Source organism: Pyrus communis, chromosome 10 (assembly GCF_041283825.1).
Source record: "Pyrus communis isolate YQ-2024b chromosome 10, ASM4128382v1, whole genome shotgun sequence".
In the NCBI taxonomy this organism is placed as follows: domain Eukaryota; kingdom Viridiplantae; phylum Streptophyta; class Magnoliopsida; order Rosales; family Rosaceae; genus Pyrus; species Pyrus communis.
The window spans coordinates 29670883-29688176 of NC_142574.1; the positions used below are offsets into that span (position 1 = coordinate 29670883).

A 17294-nucleotide genomic window follows, 5' to 3' on the forward strand; every position below is an offset into this window, starting at 1 on the left:
GACCAAGTCTATCATACTCACATTATTTAAAAATGAAGATTCCAATAAACTTGAAACACGACAGGGCTGTCGTTTAAGACAAAAATAAATCCCTCGAGTCATAGAATAGGACGCAAAAATAATGTACAATCGGAGAAAACGAAACAGATAGACCCGAAGAAATTTCTTTTGGATGAAGAATTAGAGGTGGTTTATTTGAGTGATGAGATTCCATGGATGAGGAATTTAGCTTTTGAAGCACTCTTTTTAGGAGTAGGATTCTCTCCCCTCCTATTCCCATCCCCTTCCCTTCCTTCCTCTCACATATTATTTTTTGTCTTATTGTCTTTATAAAAATAAAATCAATATAAGATGTTGACGTGGCTAAACTGTAACCGTTCAAATAGAAGGGGATGGAAGGGGAGATAATCCTCCTCCCTCTTTTTAATGGAGGGTTTTGGAGAGAGCTTTTGCAAGCACCTTCTGAAACAGAATCCACAATAGACTATCTACCTACTATATGTCATGGCATGAGAATTTAAGAACTCATTTTGGAAGTGTTTTTGAAATGATTCAAAGCGCTTTAGCGAACATTTTTTTGGGGTTTAAAAACACTTGAAGTGTTTTTCCATGATTCACTTGCATTTTTACCAAAAATTGATTCCAAAACCATTTATTTTTAATCAAAAGCACATTCAACCAGTTTAAAAACATTTATAAACGAACTTTGAATTGGAGATCATGGGACCAACCTAAGTGTAGTGGTGGGCTTGAATACCAAGAGCTACTTGGATATATTTTATTTTTTAAATGTTTTCTATATGTGGGGCTTGAGGATAAAGTTTTATGAGAGGCTTTTTAGCCAAAATAGTCCTTAAGATTTGCATAACTCATCACTTTGGTCCTTGAGATTTCAAATCAATAGAAGTGGTCACTGAGATTATCCACCATCCATCATTTTGGTCATTCCCTTAAAAACTCCGTAAAGTGTCGGAAGCTCTTGGCCGGAAGTTTGGGCAATAATTAAAGCTTCGTAACTCAATTGTTTCTGAACCAAATTCGACCCATAATACATCAAAATGAAGATAGGAAAGTGTAGAATAAGATTATATCTATTTGGAAGCCCAATAGTTGCCGGAGATGGTTGGAAAATAGCCTCAAAGTTGACTGGTCCGAGGGAAAACTGGACAACTCGCCGAAAACCGGGCAAACTTTAAACGTTTATAACTTCTTCAATACTCAACGTAATCAAGTGATTCAAAACCAAAATCATACTTCTCAACGAGACGAAGAGAATGGTATCTTTTTCAGCAACTAAATCTCCTTGGTTTGGCCGGAAAACGGCTCAAAAGTGGTTGTCTTGGCTTGAGTTAGCCACTTTCGAGCCATTTTCCGGCCAAACCACGGTGAGTTAGCCGCTAGAAAACTACCATTCTCTTTGTCTCATCAAGAATTATGATTTTCTCTTTTGAATGACTTAATTTCGTTGAGTATTGAAGAAGTTACGAACGTTTAAAGTTTGCCCAGTTTCCATCAAGTTTTCCAGTTTTCCCTTGGACCAGTCAATTTTAAGGCTATTTTTCAACCATCTCAGGCAACCATTGGGCTTTCAAATAGGTATAATCTTATTCTACACTTTCCTATCTTCATTTTGATATATTATGGGTCGAATTTGGTTAAAAAATGATTGAGTTACGAAGCTTTGAAAATTGCCCAAACTTCCGGCCAAGAGCTTCGGGACACTTAACAGAGTTTTTAACGGAATGACCAAAATGATGGATGGTGGACAATCTCAGGGATATTGATTTGAAATCTCAAGGACCAAAGTGAGAAGTTATGCAAATTTCAGGGACCTTTTTAGCTAAAAAGCCTTTATGAAAAGTCCAAAACAGATAAATCAATCTACTGGAGTGATATGGCTTACCTAATGCTAAGGGCAAGGACTTAACAGCCTGTGGAACCCAACCTTTTGTTTCCCTCCCTTTGGGTGTTTCAATTTTGAATATTCCTCTTATGCTCATGAAATGCATCCAAGTATTTTAAGCCATCTCTAGCCAGGAGCTGTAAACTACGTTCAGTCTGAATTTATGCAAAATTCGTCTCCAAGAACCAAAAAAATATATATGTTAAAAAGGAGTCAGGTCAAAATTTAGCCAAAGCATTGGTACATATAACAAGTCTTCAACTCTTTCGACGGTCGCCAACTTGTGCATCCCAAGCCAAATGTAAAATTTAAACTTGGCTGGAGATGTAAAAAATTAACAATCTTTGAATCATGCTCTTAGTTGTATTTGATGGAAAGAAAATAAATTAGTATCATAAAATTTTCCACATTTCTCTCCCCACGCCCTTTTCCTTGCCCACGGAATTACTTTAGTTTCTCACATAAATCATTATATGATAAAAAGAAACTTAGATGCACTTGCATGGTGCGTGAGCCGATTGATAATAATTATTAACATGTTATTTGTTAAGTATGCTCATCATGCCTTTACAATTGCATGGTTAAATTTTGTATTTAAAAAAAAAAAAAAAAAAAGGGATCAGCTGATGTTGGGAAGGCTGTAGAGGCATTTGAGCTTCTTTCTAGCCATCATCGTGTGATTCACAAACGCTAACAATCAAATTTAGGACGTGCCTATAGAATACCGGTCTAAAATTTGTTGCCAACCACTAAACCACCTGTAATAATTTATTGCAAGATTAATTTGATTAATCCCTTCATTTCCTCCTCTAATTTTATCATTTGATTTTGCCCTGATAAATAAACACAGTAATATTACTTCCAATCAATTCCACGTTCTAAAATTTACTTTTTGATCAAATTTTATCACCTTCGTACCATTCTTCATTTCTAATCAAGGAACAAGAATTAACAAATGACCTGCAGAAGGAGTAAATAGATATGTGAAAATTATTTGTCTTGTATAATTGGAAATATAAGCATGCTCTACTGCGCGAAATTTTTTGTCATATAATCGAGTATACATCACTTTACTAATATTAATATCTATCACATGACGAAAGACGTACTAACGGAAAAATATACGGTCGATTGTCCGAAAATCCTCTAAACATGCATGTAAGTTGACAAAAAAAAGGCTTTTTAGCTAAAATGGTCTTTGAAATAAATAGATGTGATCCCTGAGTTTGTCCACCATCAATCATTTTGATCATTCCATGAAAAATTATATTAAATAAAGACCAAAATGACAATAATACTCTCAATTTTAACAAGCCAAATGATTTGATAAAAATTGAGGGTATTTTGTTATTTTAGCCTTATTTAATAAAGATTTTTCATGGAATGATCAAAATGATTGATGGTGGACAAACTCAAAAACTACTTCTATTTATTTCAAATCTCAATAATCAAAATAAAGAGTTATGTAAATTTTAAAGATCATTTTGATTAAAAAGCTAAAAAAATAAAATAACATATTTAATAGAGCAACACATGATTTAACCATGTGATGTCAAAATTTCAATCTTGAGACCACGCACAGCAGCCAGCACAGAGGACAGAAGACAACCCGTGACCATGCATACCAATCGCCGATCGAATGTTAAAGAAACTTTTCTTTTTCCTAATAGTTCCCCCATTACAAGCCTCTCCCATTTTCAACCCATTCCACCTTCCAACTTCCCACTATTTCCAAACCCTTCCAAACTTTTCCAGCTCATCTAAGACAAAAGACAAAGAAACTAATTAATCAGTTTTAACTAAGGTTTGTACACGTGAACCAAAGACATAAAAATACTTGAGTTAGAAGATGTGATTATGAGACGAAAGTTTAGGTAAAAGAGGTAGATGAAGACCTAAGAAGATTTTGAAAGAGATTATAAGAAAAGATATAAAGTACTTAGAGCTAACGAAAGACTTGATACAAAACCGTCTGCAATAGCATTCTAGAAATTCATATAGACGATCCCACTTAATGAAATAAGACTTAATTATTGTTGTTGTAATACGTCTAATACTACAATTTAATGGTTTGTATTAGTATTTTAGTGTGACTTACATAGATAACCATGATGTATAACATTTGTCATAAAATATAATATTTATGTTAAATTCAATACGGATTGTGTGACTTAGTCCAAATTCCGTCTCTCATTATAGTAAAATACTTTTGCATAAACAATATCAATCAACTTCAATATTTGATATCCTCAGGCTCTAACTCTAGACATGTGAACCGCCGAAGCCAAACCTCTCCTTCCTGAAATTCCAAATTATTTACTATAAAAACTCGCATCCCACACTTCGTTTTTCTCTCAAAATCTCAAATGGGTTTCAAGCTCCAAGCTCCGCTGTGCCTTGTAGCTCTTCAAGTTCTGGTCTTCTTCTCAGAAGAAGCAGAGTCAGCAGGGCACAGCCATGGCGGCAGCTTGAGAGTCCACAGAAAGCAAGTGAGCCGCTGCAATTTGTTCGAAGGCAATTGGGTTTTTGATGCTTCTTACCCCCTTTATGATTCTGCCACCTGTCCCTTCATAGATCCCGAGTTTGATTGCATCAAGTATGGCAGACCTGATACGCAGTTCCTCAAGTATGCCTGGAAGCCCGCCTCCTGTGACTTGCCCAGGTACATATTAACCCTTCCTGTATCATAAATTCTCCATGCATGGTGTTCGTTCCATACCATTTTCGTTAAATTATCGCTATGAGATAATCGAGAATTGTTATTAGCACTTATACAACACTCCTCCGTACTGAAATAGATAAAGGAGAGAGACGTGACGTTTTTGTGGTGCTAACCAACAATAATTCTCTAAACACGTATCTCAAATTATGTTTTTAGAATGAATATTAGTAGATTAGCGTTAACAACGTGGCTCAAACAATAATATTAGTTGTTTAATTATTATTGAAACAGGTTTGATGGGGTGGATTTTCTGAGGAGGTGGAGCGGAAAGAAGATAATGTTTGTGGGCGACTCACTGAGTCTGAACATGTGGGAATCGTTGTCTTGTATGATACATGCGTCGGTGCCAAATGCCAAGACCACCTTCAGAAAAGGCTATTCTGTGAACTTTGAGGTGGAGAGAATTTTCACACGCACTCTCTCCCTCTCTCCCTCTCTCCCTCTCTCTGCTCTTTCCAATTTCTCTCTCCATCTCTGTGCATGTCCGTGTCTTTCTCTTTTTCCAACATGTTCTGCTTTTTTTCCCCTTTTTTATTGTTTTTGGCAGGTTGGTTCCCCACACTCTGCTGTTTTCCACTGGTTTACTCGTTTTTTTTGGGGATTTGGATTTTATCGGACTCAAATTAGGATTTCCATATCTTAGTCATCCATGGTACATCGTACGGTTAGAAATTATTTGATTTTTTTATTTAAAATTAAACTAAATAGCATATGAAGAAAACTGATTATACAATGAACAATTAGGATGTGAAGATCCTTAGCATTCCCATAAAGAGAATCCGAAGAGGATCCTTATCCATTTTTTTCTGAACAATAATTGACTACTCAAAGATGAGTAGGAACTCATACTCAAAACTCTTAGTGTTTTAATTATAGAGTTTTGTGCATATGATCAAAACCGTTTATACTATGAATCACACTGTAAAGATCATTTCTACAAAAAAATAAATTAAAATTAAAGTCGTTTAATCAATCTATTGTAGCAAATATATAGACGGTTCGTAATATTTTTACCAATTCTGTTCATTTGTTTTTAAACAGCTTAATGACTAAACGACCTTAGTTTTAATTGATTTTTTGCAAATGCGATCTTTATAGGATGATTTATAATATGAACGGTTCTAATTATAAATACGAAGTTTTATAGATTGACAACGAACAATTCTGAAATTTTTTTAGTAGAAGTTCCTACTCATCTTTTAGTAGCCAAGTATTGTTATTTTTTTCTACCATGTTGAGTTGTTTAATTGTGTAAACTTGCAATCATAAGTCAACCACGTATTGTCGTTGAAAAAGTTAGAACGTATAACAGTTTGTGATCAATATACCGTGAGTTGTGGGCAGCAAATCAGATGTGCTGAACAAACTATAGGTGAAACCAACAAAAGATTGTTGTGGGGTTTGGGTAGGGAAGAGAAAAAAAAGTTAAAAACAAACTTTCTCATCTGAGCAAACTATAGGTGAAACCAATAAACGATTGTTGTGGGGTTGCGTAGGGAAGAGAAAAAATAGTTAAAAGACAAACTTTCTCCTCCATTTTTCTTTTCCCTCTTTATTGTAGGGGTTAGAAACATATATTTTTCATGTATTTTTTCCCTTTGGTTTAAGACTAGGTAAATAAAAAGAAAAAGAAATAGTTTTCGTACAGCCATTTTCTCTTCACGCACGCTTTTTTTTTCCTTTTAATATTTGAATCAAGCAATTTAAACGAGAATCAAAGGGAGTAAGTGTAAAGGAAGAAAACAAAAGTTTGAAGATAACTACCTCAACGAAAAAGCATATAGAAAACCGTAGAACCTAACTAAGGATATAACTCCGGGCACGTTTTGTTTGAATTTGATAACTCACTAAGTACTTAACATAGTTTCATACCCTTTCAATTGGAGGCTTCTCTACCCAAAAATTAAAAAAAAAAATTGTAGGAGGACTTCAATTTGCATCATATTATCTGTATTTTTTTTTCGTGTTCTTCTACATTATTATTTATTTTCCACGTAGATCTTTAAAAGCCATGAGCTTTCCATGCTGTGATGAGCAACCAGCCAACCTGTAATGGACCGCTTTCATCAATGATCTTTCTGCAATGGGGTTTCAATAAATCAATTTATAATTGTTCCTTTTTTTTTTTTGTTTTGGTCAAATTATAATTGTCCCTTGTTGAAATACTATCCATTATCAAAATTATGCATGTGGGTGGTTTGTAGTAATATGACTTTTTCGGAAGTGTTTTTAAAATGATTGAAAGCGATTCAGCGAAAATATTTTTGGGTTCTAAAAAGTATTTAAAGTGCTTCTTGATGCTTCTTCCAAAAAACACTTTGTTTTTTTTTCAGGATTCACTTGCATCTTTATTAAGGAGTTGTTTCAAAAACATTTTCAACAGAATTGCATTCAACCATTTTTAAAGTCATTCCAAACGAGCTCTTAATTAGTTAAATGAATGGTTTTATAATTGTATTATTTTGTGCAGGACTATGGAGTGACTTTGTTTATGTTCCGGACACCGTACCTTGTAGATATAGTCAGAGAAGAAGTTGGCCGTGTGCTAAACCTAAACTCCATCAACGCCGGAGATGCATGGAAAGGGATGGACGTCCTGATCTTCAACTCTTGGCATTGGTGGACCCACACCGGCAATTCTCAACCGTACGTTTCAACCCATTACTTTTTTTTCACTCACTCACGCGAGTGACTGTTAATCATTAATGAATATTGAGTGACTGTGAGTCGTTTATGCATAGTGGGAATCAATGAATGGATTCTGAGTGACTATTAGTCATTGATGAACTCTGATTTTCCCACAATGCAATAACAACTCACTGAATCCGAGCATGTGGGCAATGCATTGTTGCTGAATGTGAGTTGTTCATGCATTTTGAGCCCTACAATGCATTAAATACCTCAGACTCACAGGAAATACTCAAGTGAGTTGAGCATCGTCTATGACCATGAGCCGCTTATGCACTATAAGCAAAATGCATCAATGGCTCATCCCACCCACACGAGTGGATAATGCATTGTGAATGGATGTGAGCCGTATATACATTGTAAGCAAGCCCCACAATGCATCAACAGCTCACAGCTCCCTACGGATGAGCGACTAAGATTAGCAGAACTTTTCTTTTTCTGAGTATTGCATTTGATGCTTGTATTGTGCAGATTTGATTATTTTCGGGATGGGACAGAACTGTACAAAGATATGGATCGTTTGACAGCATTTTATAAGGGGCTTTCCACATGGGCTAAATGGGTTGACTCAAATGTTGATACTTCAAGAACCAAAGTCTTCTTTCAGGGCATTTCTCCGACACATTACCAGTAAGGAAAAACTCAGACTTGCAGATATAATTAACAGTGATTATGTCACTTTAATCATAATTAACGACGTCGTTATTGTGTTGAATTACCAGGGGACAAGAATGGAATTCGCCGAAGAAGAATTGCTTAGGAGAACTTGAACCGCTATCGGGATCAACCTACCCAGCAGGGGCACCTCCATCTGCTGCTGTTGTCTATAAGGTGCTGAGCACGATTAAGAGCCCGGTTTACTTGCTCGACATTACAATGCTCTCGCAGTTGAGGAAGGATGCTCATCCCTCGACTTACAGCGGCGATCATTCGGGCAACGACTGCAGCCATTGGTGCTTGCCAGGGTTGCCTGATACCTGGAACCAACTCCTATACGCAGCTCTCATCATGTGAATTGTGAAGATCAACACTGAGCTACAGTAGCAACCAATTTTAGTTTGGGAGATGATTCCTGCGCTCACGTTTTCTCCTTCAAGAGGGAGAAAAAGACGGTGCGGAAATCATTTTCCTCTAGTTTCCTTTCTTTCAGATTCACATCGATTGGTAAACGACAATAAGTGGCAGAATCAGTTGTAAATTGATTGTTTTACTGAACCAGAAGAATGGTTTCGAGTTCATAGATAGACAAAGAATAGATTCAAATCCGAATGAGAGTGTAAGTGTGGTCAAATTGAAGATGTGGAATTTTCCAGCATTGTGCTCAATATAATTTCTTAAAAGCTCTTGAATTTGTGAAGGTACTATACTGATACAACAACAACAGAAACACATTATTTTGGTTTGCAATTCAACCCGAAAGCTAAAGTGATTTCAAGAACGTTCACTATGTTCCAAATGGAGATCAGAGATAACAAATAAACTAGATGACAAGCAAATATGAACACAAACTTAGGATTTTGTGAAGAAATCGTCGGTAGCATCATATATCTTCAATTCCAATTATTAATAAGCATACAAGACCAAGCATTCGGGGATTCGCTATATAATCATCAGCCACAAAAATGACAGGAAGAGAGCTCTTGGTACAGAAAAATCAAAGATATGTTGACGGATATTGCTCTTCCTCTCACAGGCGAAGACACTGATGCACCAGCCATGACTCTCCTAGAAGGGTTCGGTATCGGTTCAAGATAACGAACTTGAGCAAGTCCACTTCAAAAGGACAAATCATTTGATAACAATTCTTATGTTAACTTCAACTATGGGATAAACAAAATACCAGTACGGGCAAGAAAGAAAAAGTGAACAAACCTTAAGAACACTCCGGTGGGGGATTTGGAGGAAAAAAGAAGCTAGTAACCAATGTAAACTGCTGCATTCACTATGTAACAGTCGTCAGTCTTATCTCCCATTTCTTCCACCAACACGCCACTTGAGCATATCAGTCCACCATCCACAACTTCAACTTTCACAATTTCTCCACTGCAATCAAGTTTTAAGCCGGATACAAGGCAAAAGTAATGTCAGATTAGAACTTGTGGATTGTGGTTTCAATGTGATTGCATTACACTGTATAAGATAAGATTTGAAAATCTAGAGAGGATAAACCGAATAAATTGGTTTTCAAGCTCAGCGAAGACTAAAGTCACTTACTAGTTACTGCTAATTCAATATTTTTTCTTAAGCAGCAATGTACATGCCTTGACTAAACCAAGTCAAGATTACAATCAACGAGCAAATAGTTGGATATATCCCTTAATCTTCAGTATGTAAGCTAAGCACAATTCAAACTGGAAACAGAAGTTGGATAACATAGAGAATCTTTCCTCCATTGTAGGGGAATAATCCCGCTAGAAAGATTTCAGATAGACTGAAAAGCTTTCGAACATGGATTAGTACCAGCAATGGTCTTAATGCAATATGATTATAACCACTAAGAGAATCCATCATTATATTGCACAAACAGGCACAATTGTAAAGACAGGAAATGCTCTTTGATTACCCATGAAAGCTATCACTCAAACTTCGAAGTGCACAAATTAGTAGTACAACTTGGTTAAGTTGAATTTTATATGTTTCAGGTAATGAAAATTCATTGATTTAGACTCAAAAAGTGCAGATACTCACTAAGGAAAGACTGATTTGACCTTCTCGACATCCAGCGATGGTTGGAGTACACGAGGCACCCCCAGCTTGATCTCTAGCTTCATCTGCTCAAATGTCACACCAGGAATTGACCCTGCAGCAATTGAACTTCATGACTACTAATGAAACAAACTCCATTACAATCCTCCAAATACGACTATAATCATCCACCATGAGATAGTGTCATCAAGCACATCATCACATAAGGAGTCCTACTACAACAAGTCCAATTTATCAAAACAGAAAATTAAACAGTAACGCATGTAGTAACCGAAATTCACGGTGGAGTATGCTAACAACTTAGTTTTCTTCTTCCTAATTTTCAGAAAGACATATGATGATACCTCTTCGAAACGCAGGGATTGAATTGGAAGTGATGGCATCTCTGCAAGCCCGCATTGCCGCAGACGTAACGTCCTGCCTGTTACACCAACACAATTTCATCAAGCTTCAAATCACCAGACCACTTTCTTTAACAAAAAAAATCAAATTTTGATACTTCAAGTTTACCAAACCAGCTCCAAATTTACCTTTCCAAACTGAGAAAAGCTCGAATTTTTACACTTCAAAATTACCAAATCAGAAAAAGCTCAAATTTTGATACTTGAACGCATAAAAGTGTCAAATGGGCAATCATCAATCAAGGCAAAGAGAGATGAGAGAGTCAAATGATCAAAAGGAAGCTGACCCGTGTTGGTCGTAGCCGACGCCCATCTCCACGAACAAGAGCTTCATGGGCGACGCCGAGGCGGTGGTCTCGCCCTGCTGGGTGGCTTCCATGGCAGCTGATGCGGCTCTGATTTGGCGAGAGAATCGAGGGGTTCGAAGATGGGAGAATTGGGTTGGGATTAGAGTGAGAAGTGGAGGGAAGGAAGATGGTGATTGGTAGTTACTGTGAGAAGCAAACGCAGTAGATGAAGAAGAAGAGAGTGGCAGATTTAGGAAGAAGCAGGCCGTCATTTTTTCAGCCCAGAAAAAATTGAATTTTGTATTTGTTGCCCCGACATGATTCGCACCACCTCTCAATGGGTAAAAGCCGGCCTTTTTTTTTTAAATTTAATTTTAATTTTTTGAGTTTTTATATTTTTTTTATATTTTTTTTAATAATCAGGACGGGTTATCCTATAATGGAAGGATCGTAAGTACACTTTTTTTTCTTTTTTTTTTCATTTCTATTCCCAGGATACTCAACGTTAAATTTATATAGATGCTCTGAATTAGGATTATCTTTTCTTCTATTTTCATCTCTTTCTTCTCCTCTTTTCACTCTTTATAAAAAATTAATATAGAATATTGACGTGATTTAACCGTGATCGTTCAAATATGAAGGGAAAAGAGGAGAGGGAAAAAAAGAAGAAGAGAGAATCCTACTCCATACCAAATTAACACACTCCGAACTCTGTGTTCAGTGAACACCGAACTCGAGACATGCGGACTATTATCTAGTTATGTGACAAAGCATGAAGACAAAACTAAAGTTGTCGGCTGATAACTGTAATTATAGAGATTAACTTTCATTTAAAAGGAATTTTACACAGAGTAGACATCCGACTTGGTATGAACGAGTCAGAGCTATTGAAATATATGCCATGACATTAAATGTGGTCACTGCTACGGCTACCGAGTCCTGAAAGGATGCAAAACATAAAAATCGAAGTGAATTTTTATTTCAGAAATGTTTTATTTATCGATATTAAGCATGCCTAGATAAAAGGTTTTCAACTACATATTTTGTAATAACCAGTCAACTTGTCTATAAACCCAAATTTGTATTGTTTACCAAATTGTAGCTGCATGTGTACAACCCATCATACCAGACTCAGTTCAACACGAGTAAGATCCGTCTAAAATCGGGCACGTACCTATAGATCAGGCCGGGCTAAGTTTTTCATGACAATCTGGTTGGCGCAAGCCAGTTTGATTAGGTTTGACCAAACTAAACCGAACTAAACCGAACCAAACCATAATGAATTAATACGACAAGATCTCAAAGAATTGAAATGAAAAGAATAAGTCGATCTTATTTGAGGATGACGAATTGTAGCATGACTACCTTGTATTACAAGCTATTATACATGTTAGTGAACTTCTGGAACATATTAAACCGATACCCAATCTAGCCGAGCAGGTCATGAGTAATAATACTAATAATAATATAAATACATAAATGCAATAATAATACCATATAGAAGTTCATCTTTACAACAAAAAACTCTCGGAGCAATTTCTGAAGCTGAGCTTGCTACAGATTTAGCACGGTGTAGACCGGCATACGATTTTCTGCTGCTGCTGGTTCTGGCATTGTACATGGCACGATCTCACCTTGTCTCTCAACACCTGAAACGCTCTCATCGTTTCTGCATCGAATCCTCCGGCAAACTGCAGCGAAAAATCACAACACATTGTTAAGAATGCGAAATACAGAACACAGTAAAACGATCGATGCTGTTGAAGTGAGTGTTTTTTTAGTTACCTGATGTACGCGGAAGGCAAATCGAACGCCTTGAACTATCAGCTCTTCTTCTTCAGGACCACCGTCGACTATTTCAAGCTCGGCAGAGACTCTCTTCATGTACTTCATTGCCAATTTTACCGATGCCAACTTGATCTGCGATCATGTAAAACAATAATTCAGTTCCATATGTTTGTATTCTTTTCTGCTAACATAACACTTATGTGGCGTATTCTTGGAAGACAAATGATTTTCGCACTCACGCTTTCTCCTTCTGCGTATCCCTCTCTATTTCTAGCTTTTTGAATTGAATAAAACCAATGGAGAATCAAGGGACAAAAATTAACAATAGTATGCAAAAGGAGAAAACGCGTAAGCTGCTACAGGGACTCTCCATGGATTATCTCTCACCTCACAGTTTAACGTCAATTTCTATGCCAATGTTTTACAATGTTAGCACGAAAATTAACGTTAAATAGCAAGTAATCCATAAAAAGTCCCCCTTTAAAGAGAATTCCTGTAGCATTCCTCTCCAATTCTATTCAATGGTTAGAATCCAAGCACGTTGAGGGGCAGTATCGAGACAAAACATATTATAATGTTGAAAATGTGGGAGTCTTAATAATTCATTTCCTTGTTTACTCCTATGAAGTCAACACTTGACTTCTTTACTCCTACCAAACACTCCGGAATAAAAAGTGAAGAAGACAAACATATGGTGGGGAGTTCTTTACTCCTACCAAACACTGCGAAATAAAAAGTGAAGAAGACAAACATATGGTGGGGAGTTCACATGTGCACATGCATGCAGGCATGGGATAGAAAATATTGAAAAATCTAGGTCTTATTTAATTCCAAAATTTTCAGTGTGGATAGAATACGGTCTGGTACTCCAAATATCATAATATAACTAATTGAATTTTTTTTCTTCCAAATATTCAACTACTTGTATTATAGCATTTAGTGTATCATATCGTGTACTCGGTACACTAAAAAATGGGTACATCTTGTCACCCCTAAGCCCTGAGCTTAGATTGCATCGTAGACCGTGTCAAAAGATTTCTTCAATTAGTCAATTATCTCCAAGATCTACATGTGAGTCACTAAAGAGTACCACCTATAGAAATCCATAGCCGATAATAAAAGATGATCTTGTGGGTGATTGAGTGTATATGAGACTTGAGAGAAACTTCGATGGAGTTAGGATGCTGGTACTCTAACGGTATCTCAAATCAATCATGCGTCGTTATGTATTTAATTTGTTCATGTGATAATGCGTAATTAACTTGGGATATCGCTAAAGTGTCATCCTGATGCATGTAAGTTCTCACAAAATTGGCATACGGTATGAAATATTGGAACAATGAATTACCTGGCTTACAAATTCAGAATCGAGCATCCAATTTGTAGGAATTTGGAAAACTTTGTATCTTTTAGTGGCGGATTCTCTCACCCGCGAGAGATTGTAAACCCCATGCTCCAATCTGTTCAAATTATTCCAACACTTTAAGCACATTACACTAAAATTGCCTATAATTTCCAAGGACAATACTAAAAGATGAAGAAATCTACTTACTTTTCCAGCAAAGCCTGCATCTTCTTGAGGGTTGGACCGCAGGGCTGGCGAGAATGATCAGGGAACGACGAGGCCTCGGATTCAAGCTTCTTGAGATCGGAATACCCGAATGCCGCTTCGCGCAGAGCATCCGCCTTCTGCTCCGGCCAGTCAAAGTGCTTCAGCACCGCTCTTTCATCCACCTAAATAAACAAAATCAATGTCAATACGGTATTCTTAACCACTCTAATGCACGGGAATGCGGCAGACATTGCCTTTACAAACTGGTCTAACTCACGTCTGCAACCCCGATACTCGGTTAAGTCAAGTAATAACAGATTTACGAAATGGAAAATAAAATGTTACCAAGTACGAGAGCTCATCATCCAGCCACTTCACAAAAGGCACCACATCGTTGATGTCTGTAAACGCTGCGTTTTCGATTTCTTTTATCAAAAACCTTATGAAATCTCCCTGCGTTTCTACGTCCGTTTTTATCTGCAAATACAAAAAACACATCAATTTCACAAGCGATAAAGATTTGCCCCTAAACATGACAAAAATTACACCTTTTTGGCATTTAAACCAAAGCAATTCGAATTTGCGAATTGTCTTATCTATCAAGCAAACAACAAAATCCAAAGGAAAGGGCAAATAGGAGGGCCACCTATCACTGACGCTGCAAAAAGGCCAGTGGCAAAGTCGTAATTTAGATAAAAACACAAGCTACCGGAACTTACAGCAAGCAGGTGAGCTGACCGGTTCTCGATCTCGCCGATCATGTCGCGGGCATTGGAGGTTCCCGTTGCGTCCGAGACTCCGCTGCCGGACTCCCTCCGTGAGTCTCTTCGCATCAGAGAGTGGTAGAACTCCACAACCTCCGGCACTCGCTTCACCTTCGCCGTCGCTGGCCTTAAACCTCTCGGTGGCGGAGGAGGCGGAGGTGGAGCCGCCTTAGACGGAGGCGGTGGCGGTGGGAGTGTGGATTTTGTCTGACTTGGCGGCGGCGGAGGCGCTGGTGGAACTGCATTCCCCTGTTCTGTTGAGGCCTTGTTTTGACCGTTGGATGTGGACGGCCTCGGCGGCGGTTTAGGAACCCTTGGGATGCGAGATCTGATGGTAGCCAGAGCCGACTCGGCTAACTCCTCCGAGTTACACCTCGACAGCCTCGGCCTCTCCGATTCCGGCTCTTCCCTCTTCGACTCGGAGCCGTCGAGCTTCTGATTCTCCGGATTTGTCGGAATGTCGGCGCATTTCACTCCCCTCTTCAGATTTCTGATCAGATTCGACCTTCCGGTGACCTCCATCAGTCCCTGAAATCTCTGCGACGATGAAAGCTCGTCGTTTTCAAAACCAATCACACGATCCGACGCCGTTTTCTTCAGCTCCGAAATTTCAGCCTCCAATAGCTTCAATTTCTCTTCTTTCTCCCTCCTCTCTTCTTCCAACGCTGACGTCACTTCGGCCACCTGATTTCTCAGCCGCTCGTTCTCCGCCGCCAGCTCCTCCACCCGCTTCGACGCTCTGTCAATCTCTTCGTCCTTGCTGATGATCTCGTTCTCCAAGACGGGGAGGATGGCGACCGACTCTCTCAGGAGCTTGTGCTCGAGGAGCTCCGTTTTCAGCCTCGACTCGCGCTCCCGGAGCTCCTCCACCAGGCGGAGAAGCTCCGTCACGTCCGGCGGCTTAGGCTGCACCTGCGCAGACGAGCGCGGGAAGTAGGCGCCGAAGGAGCGCGAGAATACCGCCCCCTTCTGCGCTGTCTTCCCGGAGCTCAGCGACGGCGACGGCGACTTCGATGGAGTTTCCGGTTTTGGATTCGCAGGTGATTTTTGTAGCCCCATTGCCACCCTCACCTTCCCAGCCACCATTGCAAAACCCACCTCTCTCACTCAACACTCCGATTTCTCTCCTCCCTCTCTAAGAGTGCGGTGTTTCTCTCTCTGGGATTTGGGGTCTGTGATTAGCCTTGCAAAATCCTGTATACAGTGAAGGGGTTACTTACACGGACGTCCTTGTCTCTCCCTCCAACTTGAAGTTCGCGACCAAAATTTATATTTTAAATAAAAAGGAAAAAGGGTTAAAGTAAAAATTAATTAAAAAGAGGGAAAGCAGAAGGCGCCGTTAACGAGGAACGGTCTTCTTTTCTCGGATCCAAATTATTTTTGACGAAAGTAAAAAATAATTAAGTTAAAAAAAAAGGGAGCCCACGCGCGGGGAGGGATTTGGTAGGGAAATTCTAAAACATCGTATGAGTTTGCGAGGGCGTTTGGGGAAATGGCGCGTGGGACTGGGGTTGGTGTTTTAGTTGAGAGACGGTGAGATGGAAAGGGTGGGAAGATTTTGGAAACTAGAGTAGAAAGGTGCTTCTAACGGTCGGCTTTGTACGGTGTTTCTCGCCATAATCTCGCGGTATTTCCCTTGCTTTTGAGTTTTGTGTCTTGACTCAACTGCTTTGTTTTCCACGAGAAGTCAATGCAGGCATTTGGAGAAGGTCTAACTTACTTGTTACGGTGGATACATGTTTTAGCTTTCCTAGGTTGGTATGGAATATGGATTGATTTTTCAGTGTATCGGATTATGTTCTTAAAACATTGTAAAATTTATAGTTGGTATAAGATACCACTACTTTGTTATCTCGGTTTTTTGTAAGTTTTTTTTGGTTCTTTAGCAAAATTTATACACTTGTGTGATGCTTGGGACTTACGAGATTGTAACTGAGTTCAAATGTAATTTAAAGAATTTAATTTTTTTAGAGAGAACTTATACGTCATAATATATTGTACAATATTTGTCTTTAGATAAGCTATATTTGTGTAAGTTTATCTTACAATGCCCTTCTCAAATTCGGATAAACAAAGAGAGGGAGTGCGTCAGATAGTCGATAACCAGCACTTTGATCTTCACGTCAAATCTCTATGATATGAATCTCAAACGAATTTGTTGTTATTGTTGTTGTAGTTCAATGCATACAACTCCACCAAACAAAATATAAGATTTTAGTTCAATACAAAATAATTCACCAGCCATCAAATGAATGTGTACACAGTTTGACAAAAAGAAGATCACAGATAAAATTTGGAGGTTCATCAAACAAGGGTTTAACTTCGCTAATCTATATGCAAGTATGTTATTATCAAAGCTACTGTGTAAATTAAACAGGAATTCCCAATTATATACAAATCCTTTTATATATACTTTTTATTTTGGTAAACCAAGGGCTCAAAATAAAAACAAAATAAAAAATCTAAGGCTCAGAATGTTGCAT

At 38.2% G+C, this 17294-nt stretch overlaps 3 protein-coding genes across 4 annotated transcripts; 1 reads left to right on the forward strand and 2 right to left on the reverse strand.

Annotated features, from left to right (window-relative positions):
• Window positions 1-4065: 4065 nt before the first annotated feature.
• On the forward strand, window positions 4066-8662 carry LOC137729493 (protein trichome birefringence-like 37). The gene is made up of 5 exons (XM_068468454.2): window positions 4066-4565; window positions 4857-5019; window positions 7096-7271; window positions 7785-7943; window positions 8036-8662. The coding sequence occupies exons 1-5, from the start codon at window positions 4270-4272 to the stop codon at window positions 8325-8327; spliced, it is 1086 nt and encodes a 361-aa protein (XP_068324555.2). The 5' UTR covers window positions 4066-4269; the 3' UTR covers window positions 8328-8662.
• Window positions 8663-8828: 166 nt separating this feature from the next.
• On the reverse strand, window positions 8829-11081 carry LOC137729494 (50S ribosomal protein L34). Of its 2 annotated transcripts, none has more exons than XM_068468455.2 (5): window positions 10708-11081; window positions 10364-10440; window positions 10002-10113; window positions 9186-9356; window positions 8829-9086 (listed from the first exon to the last, which is right to left on the reverse strand). In XM_068468455.2, exons 1-4 carry the CDS (start codon window positions 10977-10979, stop codon window positions 9227-9229), a joined length of 591 nt encoding a protein of 196 aa, XP_068324556.2. In that variant the 5' UTR covers window positions 10980-11081; the 3' UTR covers window positions 8829-9086; window positions 9186-9226. The 2 variants fall into 2 exon arrangements, with proteins under 2 accessions (XP_068324556.2, XP_068324557.2); XM_068468456.2 differs by having other exon boundaries at window positions 8829-9038; window positions 10708-11044.
• A 933-nt stretch (window positions 11082-12014) lies between these two features.
• LOC137729210 (protein INCREASED PETAL GROWTH ANISOTROPY 1) lies at window positions 12015-16098 on the reverse strand. Its single transcript, XM_068468072.2, has 6 exons — window positions 14767-16098; window positions 14393-14524; window positions 14048-14229; window positions 13844-13955; window positions 12493-12627; window positions 12015-12398 (listed from the first exon to the last, which is right to left on the reverse strand). Exons 1-6 carry the CDS (start codon window positions 15895-15897, stop codon window positions 12270-12272), a joined length of 1821 nt encoding a protein of 606 aa, XP_068324173.2. The 5' UTR covers window positions 15898-16098; the 3' UTR covers window positions 12015-12269.
• Window positions 16099-17294: the final 1196 nt, after the last annotated feature.

What these genes read in the sequence shown, in the direction of transcription:
- LOC137729210 (XM_068468072.2), bottom strand. Translation starts at nt 15,897, where the DNA reads ATGGTGGCTGGGAAGGTGAGGGTGGCAATGGGGCTACAAAAATCACCT. An exon ending in GGTCAGCTCACCTGCTTGCT is followed by an intron (nt 14,525 to 14,766) that starts GTAAGTTCCGGT and finishes TTGTATTTGCAG; the next exon opens with ATAAAAACGGACGTAGAAAC. An exon ending in ATGCAGGCTTTGCTGGAAAA is followed by an intron (nt 13,956 to 14,047) that starts GTAAGTAGATTT and finishes TAATTTGAACAG; the next exon opens with ATTGGAGCATGGGGTTTACA.
- LOC137729494 (XM_068468455.2), bottom strand. Translation starts at nt 10,979, where the DNA reads ATGACGGCCTGCTTCTTCCTAAATCTGCCACTCTCTTCTTCTTCATCT. An exon ending in GTCGGCTACGACCAACACGG is followed by an intron (nt 10,441 to 10,707) that starts GTCAGCTTCCTT and finishes TTGGTGTAACAG; the next exon opens with GCAGGACGTTACGTCTGCGG. An exon ending in GTCAAATCAGTCTTTCCTTA is followed by an intron (nt 9,357 to 10,001) that starts GTGAGTATCTGC and finishes ACTTGATTGCAG; the next exon opens with TGGAGAAATTGTGAAAGTTG.
- LOC137729493 (XM_068468454.2), top strand. Translation starts at nt 4,270, where the DNA reads ATGGGTTTCAAGCTCCAAGCTCCGCTGTGCCTTGTAGCTCTTCAAGTT. An exon ending in GCTATTCTGTGAACTTTGAG is followed by an intron (nt 5,020 to 7,095) that starts GTGGAGAGAATT and finishes TATTTTGTGCAG; the next exon opens with GACTATGGAGTGACTTTGTT. An exon ending in CACACCGGCAATTCTCAACC is followed by an intron (nt 7,272 to 7,784) that starts GTACGTTTCAAC and finishes TGTATTGTGCAG; the next exon opens with ATTTGATTATTTTCGGGATG.